The sequence below is a fragment of the Phacochoerus africanus genome, chromosome 14 (genome assembly GCF_016906955.1).
Source record: "Phacochoerus africanus isolate WHEZ1 chromosome 14, ROS_Pafr_v1, whole genome shotgun sequence".
Lineage (NCBI taxonomy): Eukaryota > Metazoa > Chordata > Mammalia > Artiodactyla > Suidae > Phacochoerus > Phacochoerus africanus.
The window spans coordinates 21,610,813-21,623,306 of NC_062557.1; the positions used below are offsets into that span (position 1 = coordinate 21,610,813).

Here is a 12,494-nt window from a genome sequence, read left to right on the forward strand (position 1 = left end):
TTAGGGATAAAATCATGGGGTACTAAAGGATTATTAGAAGGCAAGACCCAATCTGCCTGGTTCCTATCTTGCTCTAGTGCACAAATCAGCATGGTATTGCCACTCTATAGGAATTCTTCTGGCCAGAGATGCTTAAAAGAATTTTAAAAAATCTACGCTGACTTGCTGTGCGTTTGAAACCATAGCTCTATAGTGTATTCTGCCACCACTGATATTTCTACTCTTGAGCTATTATAAAATAGGAAAAAAAGCACAGAAAACAATGAGTTTTGCTGATTTCTATTGATCCTGGAAGGCAGCAGGTTATAAATACAACGAACTGATCTAGGAATGAGGGCTAGGTGTTTTATACCCAGCTTTTCTAGCTGCATACTGGCTGTGAGAATGGAGCAAGTCACTTACGTCTCCAAAGTGCAGCCAGTCCCAGGCTCAAGAGTATTCTAACATCAGCTGCTGCAAAGAGGAAATTAAAATTGTAGTCCACACCACAATACCAATGTTCCAATTTAAAACTTTGAGACTGAATGATTCTGTTTCCCTCTTTTCAACAATAAATCTGGCCTACGGGTACCATGCTGATTTGTGCACTAGAGCAAGATAGGAGGCAGGCAGATTGGGTCTTGCCTTCTAATAATCCTTTAGTACCCTATGCTTACTAAGATTTAATAAACATGCGCTATTTATAAAAAAGAATGATGTCAGTTTCTACACCTATGAAATTAAATTGTTGGGCAAGATGGTTTATTAAGTTTTTGATCTCCAACATTTGGTTACTACCCTAACCATCTTTCAACTTCATACCTGTAGTCATGGTTACCATCTGACATGAATGTCTTTATTGGACACTGGCATGAATCACACTGTAATATAATTCTATCACTGTCCAAACCAATCCCTCTACCTCATAAAAGCTAACTATGAACTTCTATTTATGCTTGGAAGGCAAGAATAAACCTACACAAGTAGTAATAATGTTTTCTCATGGCCACCACTTTTTTCATTTTCTCCCACATAACCCTAAACTTCTGCACGAAAATCACCTTCTTTCCTTTAACAACCACCAGGAATTGTTTCAATTTTTATTTTGTTGAAATTTATCTTAATATCTTTGTACTTATGCTTATTGAATTATATTTGCTCCTCCATTCCCTAACCTACCTATAAGACTATGATTGGAAAAGGTATTTCATAATTCCTACTTTTTCTTTGATTGGTTCCCCTCCATAAATTCAGTTGTCATGATCTTTGGTCTAGTATCATTCTTTCATAGGAAATAAGTTGTAGTTACATAAAATGACATAAATTGAAAATGAGGAGTTCCCTGGTGGCTTAGGAATTAAGGACCCAGCATTGTCATTGCTGTGGCTTGGGTTCGATCTTTCGCCTGGGAACTTCCACATGCTTTGGGCGTGACCAAAAAAAAAAAAGAAAAAGAAAAAAGAAAAAGAATCCCACCTTTAAGAAATAAATGTCCAGATAATTCATACAGCAGTGTCTTTTTATCCTTCATAAGAAATGTCAGTTATACTTAAAATTTCTTATGATTTTTCCCTAATTTCTGGATATGAATTTTAGCTCTTCTTTTAAATTTGTGCTAACAAAATATCCACAGTAAATTGGAATGGAACAGATTTTGTTTCATATACCCTCCTCAGTGATAAATGTTTCTTCATTTATCATGTCTGAATGTGTGAAGTGCAAGAGAGAGCATAGAAATTGGAACGATCCAATTTCCGGAAAGATCTATGAACTCCTATGAATGCAGAGTTTATCAGAGTTTCTATCTGGCTGATTGTAGAAACTGTAATCTTAATGATCTAAAAAAACGGAGAGATAGATTTACATGAAGGAAAATTCATGGTTCATAATTTTATCCTGGAGACTAGGAGTTAGTTAGGTGAATATGACCCCTAAGTCACATTGTCTAATGAGTGACAAGTGATGTGATCATAAGCACAAAACAGAGGCTGAGGCTTGAGAAATTACAGCATTGTTTGAAAACAAAACATAACTATTTCCACCAAGGCAAACACATTTGGTGAGTATTAGTTGAGCAATAAGGAAAAACCAATTTGGAAATATATTTAAAATAACACAGTATTTGATCAATCAGAGGGTCCTGGAAAAGCTTGTTTAAAGAGTAAGGAGATAAAAATGCTGTCTGTCACAAACACAGGAACTGGCCAAGGCCTATAAAAGGCCCGAGTGGAACAAGCAGATCTCAATCAGAAACGTCTGCAAGCACCCCAACTCTCAGCCCAGCTCCTGACACCATGTGCTGTTCCACGAGCTTCTGTGGATTTCCCATCTGCTCCACCGGTGGGACCTGTGGCTCCAGCTGCTGCCAGCCAAGCTGCTCCCAGACTAGCTGCTGCCCGTCAACCTGTAGCCAGACCAGCTGCTGCCAGCCACCCTGCGTCCAGACCAGCTGCTGTCAGCCACCCTGCGTCCAGACCAGCTGCTGCCAGCCAACCTGTGTCCAGACCAGCTGCTGCCAGACCAGTGGCTGTGAGATCGGCAGTGGCATTGGCAGTGGCATTGGCTCTGGCCAGGAGGGTAGCAGTGGAGCTCAGAGCTACCGCATCAGGTGGTGCCGCCCTGACTGCCGCGTGGAGGGCACCGTCCTGCCACCTTGCTGCGTGGTGAGCTGCACGCCCCCCACCTGCTGCCAGCTGTACCACGCCCAGGCCTCCTGCTGCCGCCCCTCCTACTGTGGGCAGTCCTGCTGCCTGCCAGCCTGCTGCTGCCCGTGCTCTGAGCCCACCTGCTAAAAACCTCTTCTGCCTAGAATCTTGAGCAAATCGGCCCTTCAGTATTAGCCAGTGCAGAGACCCAACACACTTCTGAGCTCTAACAGCCATAACCCAGCCTGCAACCTTGTGTCACATGGCTATGATATTTCCCTAAGATGGATATTGATTTATAAGAGATCAAAAATATTTCATAGACCTGGATATCAATAGAAGTCCTACCATGTGAAAAGAGATGTCTTAATACTTTACTGTAATTATCATCGGGAATATTTCAACAGCTCATTGGTTTTGGATTTAATAAAACTTTTCATTCTTCAGAGATGAAGTCATTGTTGCAGCTTTCTTTCCTTTGGTATTTTTTACCGATACTGGGGTACTAGGATTTTTCAAAATGCCAATAAATGTGGCACAGCACTATGGTTTTTCTTTACTGTTGGGCTTTAAATAGTGGCCTTTAAAAGGCAGTTTACTTTGTTTTGTCATTAAATAGTCCAATATTCTGCAGCCATATATGTGATGAAAAGAATACATCACTATTTAGAAACTATTTCCCTAAATCCTCACACACGGAAATTGATGGGTCAGGGGTTCCAGAAGACTGTTTACGGAAAGGAATTGTATGTCATTTAGCTTCTTGAGCTGTTGCCAAATCTATTTAGTTCATTCATACATGACTCGGCAGACAATTCTTTCAGCCATCAAGGGTATAAAAGGGTAATACATAATTGGAAAGACAGTTATTAACATAAGGTGCAGGAGTTCCCATTGTGGCTCAGCAGAAATGAATCTGACTAGTATCCATGAGGACGCAAGTTTGACCCCTTGGCCTCGCTCGGTGGGTCGGGGATCCGGCGTTGCCTGAGCTGTGGTGTAGGTCACAGATGTGGCTTGGATCTGGCGTTGCTGTGGCTCCAGTTGTAGGCTGGCTACAGTCCCGATTCGACCCCTAGCTTGCAAACCTCCATATACCATGGGTGTGGCCATAGAAAAAAAATAAGGTACAAAGGCATCTGAGTTCTGGTCCCCACTTTGTAACCCGAAATCCATGAATTCCTGGGCAAGTCCCTGCCCCTGCCTGGACACTCGTTTCTAACCTGGAAAGTGAGAGAGTTGAGTTTTATTACTTGCAGTGTCCTTCCAGGCACAGATCATTTTCTAAAGAGGTGGCACACCGACAATCAGTCCCTTCAGATGCCCAAAGGGGAGAAAATATTCGATGCTCCAACAATGCTGTATGCACTGGCACCATCTTTTTTTCTTTTTTTGCCTTTTTCCAGGGTCTCACCCTCGGCATATGGAGGTTCCCAGGCTAGGGGTCGAATCAGAGATGTAGCCGCCAGCCTACACCACAGCCACAGCAACTTGGGATCCAAGCTGCGTCTACAACCCACACCACAGCTCACGGCAATGCCGGATCCTTAACCCACTGATCAAGGCCAGGGATCGAACCCACAACCTCATGGTTCTAGTCAGATTCGTTAACCCCTGAGCCACGATGGGAACTCTGTCACCATCTTGGAGGTTTATGCAGCACATTGGAATAGAAAGGGGACTGAGACGTCCTGTAATAAAGGAATTCTATAACCGTCACTCCCCAAATGATTTCACCATGGAATCCTCTCTGCCTTTCTTAGCAACTAACATTAGCATCACCAGCGAATATGCTGTCAGGTTCCACTGGTTATTACCTGCCCACATTCGTTGGTAATGCTAAGGTTGCTCAAAATATATTTTGAAAATGAGGGAAGCGGGGCCCATCGTGGCTCAGTGGTAACAAGCCCAACTAGTATCCAGGAGGATGCAGGTTTGATCCCTGGCCTCGCTCAGTGGGTTCAGGATCCAGAATTGTGGTGAGCTGTGGTATAAGTGGCAGATGTGGCTAGGATCCCGTATTGCTGTGGTTGCGGTGTAGACCGGCAGCTGTGGCTCCGATTCTACCCCTACCCTGGGAACTTCCATACGCCCTGGGTGCGGCCCTAAAAAGCCAAAAGAAAAAGAAAAATCAAGAAAGGGAATCTCTACTACTCTTTTGATGTTTTTATAATACCTGCACAATTCTCTTATGAATTGCGACGTAGAAAATACATGTCCATTACAAGGCTGGGTATGTAAATGGACATGATGTTGGCATCCACTCTCCGCCTTCTTACTGACTCTCCAGACAGCATTCTAGAAAGAGGCAAGGATGAAATAACAGACACTTAATGGAGCTTCCATTCTAATGGATGAAATCTGTGGTTATAAAATCAAAGTGGTGAATCAATGGCTGGAGGTAGGGAAGAAGAAGAAAGATTCTTAAAGCTGTTAGATGTTGAGGATTAAATGAGATGACAGGTGAAAGACGTGTGGTACAGGGTCTTATCGAGTGTTTGCTCAGTAGGTACCACCTGTTTTAACGAACACGAACACAGTACAATGACAGAGACAGGAGGGCCATTACTGGAGCACAGTCTGGGGACCCCCACCCTGGGTTTCAGAGAGCGTTTCTGGAGGAACTGACTCATAGAGAATGGCTTCAATAAATGGCTTGTTCATGAAAAATTTTTTTTTAAATTGTTAGATGTTCTTCTGGGGCGATGAAAAAGTTTGGCAACTGGAGAGAGATGTGGTAGTTGCACGACACTGTGAATGCCCTAAATGCCACTCCGTTGTACACTTTATCTTTTAATTTAATTTTATTGGAAAGGAAAGGAAAGAAGGAAGATAATAGCTAGGAAGATAAATAGATAGATCCCAGCACTTAGGCTTCTCTGGAAAACCCAAATATACCTTACTCTTGGGTTTTGTTTTGTTGCTCTTTAGGGCCACACCTGCAGTCTGTGGAAGTTCCCAGGCTAGGGGTTCAATGGGAGCCACAGCTGCTGCCTACACCACAGCCACAGCAATGCCAGATCCTTAATACACTGAGTGAGACCAGGGATCGAACCGGCCTCCTCATGGATACTGGTGGGGTCTGTAGCCTGCTGAGCCACAGTGGGTTATACCTTACTCTTCATAATTCTCTAAGGGCAACTAAAGACCAGAAACATGAAAATTGAGGTAAATTTTGCCCTGAGGGAGATGTCACACACAGTGCCACAGTGGAAAGGCAAACTAAAAAATGGAAATCTGATAGACAGACTATTATCTCCAGTGCCCTAATCAATATGCATTTCAACTCCTCAAACATTTGAACTTTTTATGGGGAGAAAAATCCGTTTAGCATAAAACGTCTGCTGAATTTTGCTCTGAATTAAATCGCTGCCGAGATCATAATAATGACAGATCCACATATTTCAAACTTCCAAGGTGGGAAAAGTAGCTAATCAAAGCATCTGTGTTACAGATTTGTTTAAGGAGAAGCAGCAATACATTCACAAAGAAACGTACCAAATCGGATGTGGGATTCAAAAAGGCTTAATTCAGACTTAGAAAGAGTTATGATCTCAGCTCAAAGCTGGTCGTTCCTGGAAAGGTGCAACGAACACTTGGGGTTCTGGTTTAAACCCCACAAGTGGCATTTTGACTTCTGTTCCCTGCAAGAATCCATACTCCATGGAGACCGGGTCACCTTTCATTGTACCTAAATCAAACCTGCATCTTCACCTTCATCGGCTGCCTCACTGAAATTATGTAAATTCTCCAGCTAATTGGACTGCTTTCTAACCTCTGCAAGAAACTACTCACTGAAGCTCTAATGTCCTATAGTATGCCACCTACTCTGGTACAAATACACTAAGAGTGTGATTTTTCTGCAGTTAAGAATATTTAAATCTGGAGTTCCCATCATGGTTCAGTGGTTAACAAATCCGACTAGGAACCAAGAGGTTGCAGGTTCGATCCCTGGCCTCCCTCAGTGGCTTAAGGATCCAGCGTTGCCGTGAGCTGTGGTATAGGTCGCAGACGCGACTTGGGTCTGGCGTTGCTGTAGCTCTGCTGGAGGGTGGCAGCTGTAGCTCTGATTCGACCCCTAGCCTGAGAACCTCCATATGCTGCAGGTATGGCCCTAAAAAGACAAAAGCCCCCCCCCCCCAAAAAAAAAGAATATTTAAATTTAAATCTATAGAAGAGCCTAAGATCAAAGCATAGATGAAGTCATACGTCGAGGAGGGTAACTATTTTTAGGACTTGAGATGTCTTTGAAGTGCGCTTGTAGGCAGTTTAAAAAAAAATCGCTACCCAACAGTGTTATTACTCACCCTAAGTTCTGCCTGTCTTCCCTTCACTCTAAAAAAAAGTCTAAAAAAGTGGGCAAAGTGGGCACCGCTTTCTTTCACCTGTTGATTGTCCTTCCAACAATTGCTTACCTGGAAAAGAAGGAAGGGACTAGAGTGGATAAAAGGGTTTAGTCTGCAGTCCGATGGTGTGGGTTCCAGAAGCAGGTTCAGACTTGTGGGTGTGACTTTGGACACCCTGTTTGTGTCTGTTTGTGGCTCGGTTTTCTCACATGGATCATGGGAATGGCAATGACACCTCTCCTACAGAATTGCTGTGATAGTGAAGTGAATTGATAAGTGAAAAATCTCAGAACCATTGGGGTGCATTAGAAGTGCTCCCAAAAGATTATCAGGAGCAAGTCATCCACCTGTGTCTGAGCCCTCAAGAGAGGACCCCTGCCTGACCAGCCTCACAGTCAAGGCCAAGAGGAGAAAAGCAGAGAATGGAGAGCCTTTAACACGAGAGGCCGCCTAGCTAGGAAGCAAACCGGCCTGTGAGACCCAAGCGCTCAATTATAAGGGTCAACATTGAGTAATGCTGACACTCAAAGGTGAAGCATTCGTCAATTCTTCTTTGGGCAATGAGAAAATTTTAACAAACATATAGAATTAGGGGTTGTGTACCCAATGAAAGCGGATGACTATTTGACTATGGTGAAGAATCCTACCCAAAGACCAAATAAAATTAACTTTTAAAAGCTTTTGGAGGTTGAACAAACAACACAGGGACAGGCCAATTACCATTCAGGGATAAGTCATTTTAAAACAAACAAGGAAAGGATGCTAAGCATTATGTAAACAGCAGGAGGGTCCAGACTTATAAAAGGCCCAACGTGGAAGTCACCGTCAAAACCCAAAAATTTCTCCAAGCAACTCAACTCTCAGCCCAGCTCCTGACACCATGTGCTGTTCCACGAGCTTCTGTGGATTTCCCATCTGTTCCACCGGTGGGACCTGTGGCTCCAGCTGCTGCCAGCCAAGCTGCTCCCAGACTAGCTGCTGCCCGTCAACCTGTAGCCAGACCAGCTGCTGCCAGCCACCCTGCGTCCAGACCAGCTGCTGCCCGCCACCCTGCGTCCAGACCAGCTGCTGCCAGCCAACCTGTGTCCAGACCAGCTGCTGCCAGACCAGTGGCTGTGAGATCGGCAGTGGCATTGGCAGTGGCATTGGCTCTGGCCAGGAGGGTAGCAGTGGAGCTCAGAGCTACCGCATCAGGTGGTGCCGCCCTGACTGCCGTGTGGAGGGCACCGTCCTGCCACCTTGCTGCGTGGTGAGCTGCACGTCCCCCACCTGCTGCCAGCTGCACCACGCCCAGGCCTCCTGCTGCCGCCCCTCCTACTGTGGGCAGTCCTGCTGCCTGCCAGCCTGCTGCTGCCCGTGCTCTGAGCCCACCTGCTGTGAGCCCACCTGCTAAAAACCAGGTGGCAGATTTTCAACTTGAAATTTCAACTTCCAACTCAATCCACGAAGAAATTATCTCCTCAACCACCCCCGAACCACCACCACGTTCTTAAACTTTCATTCGACTTCTTTTGAAGGGTTACCAAATATTTGGACCTCACAGACCTATCTGAGTCCATTCGACGCTAGAAGGATCTTGATCTCTATGCTGAGGCTGCTGAAATATCAATTTGACCCCAGAAATGGGAAGACCAGTTGGCCTTGGGTTTGGCCTCCAGCAAGCCTCTTATCTCCATCTCAATGCTGCCAAGACTGATGAAGAACCATCTGTCCTTCTCAGATGATTTCACCTCCTAAACTCTACAGTCCTGCAACTTGCACTTTCTGTGAAAGGGGACTAGTATACCAAGGTCTAATAAATTATATATCTGGTACAGCAAATATATCTCTTTTTCTTCACTGAGTGTGTTCATGATGTATATTTCAGAGAAAGTCACACGAAAGATTCTAATTCGGCTTTGATATCCCACTTGGCTCTGCTTATACCATGTTAGCAAATATTCAATCCAGGGGCAATTGATCCCATAAAAATGTACAGCCAAGGTGGTTTACAAAGGCCTTAAAAATGGTACAGGCTCGGAGTTCCCACTGCAGCTCAGCAAGTTAAGAACCTGACATAGTGTCCATGAAGATGCAGGTTGGATCCCTGGCCTTGCTCAGTGGTTTGAGAATCCAGCATTGCCGCAGGCTGCCAGGGTAGGTCGCAGATGTGGCTCAGATCCGGTGTTGCTGTGGCTGTGCATAGGCCTGCAGCTGCAGCTCTGATTCGACCCCTGCCCCAGGGTACTTCCATATGCCACAGGTGAGGGCCTAAAAAGAAGGAAAAAAATGGTACAGGCTTTATTATCATATCCTGGCCTCACACGATGTTTTCACATCCAGAAACTCAGGAAGGTCAGGACCTTCTGAATCTAGAGCAGAATGTGATTTATCTCTTCAAGTCTGTAAGTGAAATACACTCTTTCACACGATCTTCAGAGATTATTATTCGTGTGTGTGTATTTGTTTTTGTCTTTTTTTTTTATGGCCACACCCACAGCATTATGGAGGTTCCCAGGCTAGGGGGCAAATCTGCCAGCCCACACCACAGCCACAGCAATGCAGGATCCAAGCTGAGTCTGCGACCTACACCAGAGCTCACAGCAACGCCCGATCCTTAACCCACTGAGCAAGGCCAGGGATCAAACTTGCAACCTCATGGTTACCAGTCGGATTCATTTCAGCTGCGCCACAAGGGGAACTCCGTAACGGCGATTAATTATACTAATAAATCACACTCCTTTACATGTCATCTCACGGAGTAAAGTAAGTAAACTCTAGGTTGGGGAAACCTCTAGGAGGAGGTTTTTATACCCCACCCAAAAAATGTTCCCCTAGTTTCTAAACGGGAAGTGAGAATAATAAATATTTTGTTCTGGGAATTCCCTAGTGGTCCAGTGCTTAGGGCTTAGAGCTCTCATCGTTGCAGCTCAGGTTCCCAGATCCCCGGTCTGGGAACTGCTGCACTTCGCAGCAAAAATAAATAAATAAGTATTTTGTTCTATTTTTAGAATAAACTTAAATACTTTGTCATAAAAATGTTCACTTAACAGAAATACACATATATTTATTATACCTATACATGCATTTGTATATAATGCACATATGTAATACATTCATATACACTTAAACACAACTATCAGGGAATGCTTCATAAATGTGGTGATTTGGGGGGAACAGGATCAAAATCAATGCCTAGTTCCTTGGACTTTGAGCTGAAGAAGATGGCAAAGTATTCTTTTTTTATTAATAATATACATGGTTACCATTATAATGCTTTATTCGTTCAAAGGTTAATGAAAATCAAGAAATTAGCCTCGCTCAGTGTGTTAAGGATCCTGCGTTGCAATGAGCTGTGGCGTGGGTCACAGACACGGCTCGGCGTCGATGTAGCTGTGGTGTAGGCCGACAGAGCTGATTCGACCCCTTGTCACGGGTGCAGCCCTAAAAAATGACAAAAGCCAAAAAAAAAAAAAAAAAGAATAGAAACACGAACTAGCCTCTTACTCCTTTGATTTTAACTACTGACGCTTTTAGGTATCCCTACCTAAGGGCTCTTGTTGAGGAAAAAAAAAAAAACCATAAAATAAAATGACAAGTGGAACCCTCTTACACTGTTGGTGAGAATGTAAATTGGTACAGTAATTATGGAAAACAGTATGGAGGGTCCTCAAAAAACTAAAAATAGAACTATCATATGATCCAGCCATCCCCCCCCCCCCGAACAGCTCTCCAGAGAAAACTGTAATTTGAAAAGATACATGCACCCCAATGTTCATTGCAGCATTATTTAAAATAGCCAAGACATGGAAGCCCATCTACAGAGGAAGGGCTAAAGGAGATGTGGTACATGTATACAATGGAATATTACTCAGCCATGGAGAAGAATGAAATAAAGCCATTTCCAGCAACATGGTGGACCTAGAGATTATTAGACTAGGTGAAGTTAGACAGTGAAAGACATTTCATTTATATGTGGACTCTTTAAAAAAGGATACAAATGAACTTATTTGCAGAACAGAAACAGACTCACGGACTTTTTGAAAAACGTAGGGTTACCAAAGGGAACAGGTTGAGGGGGAGGGGATGGACCGGGGGTTTGAGATTGGCTTGTGCACACTGAGGTATACGGAATGATTAGCCAACAGGGACACGCTGTATATACAGCACAGAGAACTCTACCCAATATTCTACGATAATCTATGTGGGAAAAGAATCTGAAAGAGAATGGATGTATGTACATGGGATGTATGTACATGTATAACTGAATCGGTTTGTTGCACAGCAGAAATCACAACTAGGCTTCAATATAACTTTTAAAAATGAAAAAAGAATAAAATTACAAGTGACTTTGGTAAAATGCACATTTGGCTGTCCATTGTCACCATACGCAGCTAATCATTCATTCCCTCTTTCATTTACCAAGCATTTACCGAGAACCTATCTACATGCCAGATGGCCCGGAAGGCACTATGTAGGCTATCAAGGTGAAACCAGACATAAGTAGATTCCACCCTTAAGGAATGAATGATCTGGCAGGACAGCTACAGAATTTTAGCCCTACAGGTGCCTGAGATGTCATCTCATTTTACAGATGAATGAACAAATGCTCAGAAGGGATTAAGTGGCTTTTCTGAGATCATATAGTCACTTCATAGTAAGAACCAGTTTGAGAAGCCCATTTAATTTAATTAACCCCATTAGCCCTCAGTTAAGAGCTCAGTCCCCTACATCATATGACTATTCACAATCTCCTAAAGCTGGACCCATTTAAAGTCCCTTTCGGCTTAAAATTCTATGATTTTCTTTTTTTGTTTGTTTGTGGGGTTTTTAAAGGGCTGCACCCACAGCATATGGAGGTTCCCAGACTAGGGGTCAAATCAGAGCCATAGCCGTTGGCTCATGCCACAGCCACCGCAACAACAGATCCAAGCCTTGTCCATGATCTATGCCACAGCTTACACAACATCAGATCCTTTAACCCACTGAGCAAGTCCAGGAATCGAACCCGCATCCTCATGGATACTAGTTGGGTTCTTGACCCACTGAGCCACAACAGGAACGCTCCATGATTTTCTTAAATCCAAAGGTACAACAAACTAAAAATAGTTGAGGGTTTATCAATGGGGGATGATTGAAAAAAGTGTGGTATGATCATACTCTGGAATATTACATAGCTATTTAAAAGAATGAGTAATTATGCATAGGATAGACTGACAAATTGAATAGCCTAGATGACATGGATCAATTCCTAGAAACACACAACCTATTGAAACTGAGTCATGAAGAAAGAGAAAATCTGAACATATCTCTAGCTAACAAGGAGATGGAATCAGTAATAAAACTTTTCGACAAGAGAATCCTGGTCCCAGAAGGCTTCACTGGTGACTTCTAGCAAACATTAAAAAAAAAAAAATTAAGCATCAATCCTCCTTTGCCAAAACATCGAAGATGAAAGCCATCTTTCAAACTCATTCTACAAAGCCAGATTTACTCTAATATCAAAGCCAGATAAAGACCTGACAATAAAGCAAAATTACAGAGC

The 12,494-nt window shown here is 43.5% G+C and overlaps 2 protein-coding genes across 2 annotated transcripts; both read left to right on the top strand.

Annotated features, from left to right (window-relative positions):
• The first annotated feature begins 2,264 nt into the window (after window positions 1-2,264).
• LOC125113800 (keratin, high-sulfur matrix protein, B2D-like) lies at window positions 2,265-2,771 on the top strand. The gene has a single exon (XM_047756749.1). It carries the CDS (start codon window positions 2,274-2,276, stop codon window positions 2,769-2,771), a length of 498 nt encoding a protein of 165 aa, XP_047612705.1. The 5' UTR covers window positions 2,265-2,273.
• Window positions 2,772-7,807: 5,036 nt separating this feature from the next.
• LOC125113799 (keratin, high-sulfur matrix protein, B2D-like) lies at window positions 7,808-8,791 on the top strand. The gene has a single exon (XM_047756748.1). The coding sequence runs from the start codon at window positions 7,851-7,853 to the stop codon at window positions 8,361-8,363; it is 513 nt and encodes a 170-aa protein (XP_047612704.1). The 5' UTR covers window positions 7,808-7,850; the 3' UTR covers window positions 8,364-8,791.
• The last annotated feature ends 3,703 nt before the right edge of the window (window positions 8,792-12,494 follow it).

Excerpts from the sequence above, each read along its gene's own strand:
- LOC125113800 (XM_047756749.1), top strand. The coding sequence starts at position 2,274 with ATGTGCTGTTCCACGAGCTTCTGTGGATTTCCCATCTGCTCCACCGGT.
- LOC125113799 (XM_047756748.1), top strand. The coding sequence starts at position 7,851 with ATGTGCTGTTCCACGAGCTTCTGTGGATTTCCCATCTGTTCCACCGGT.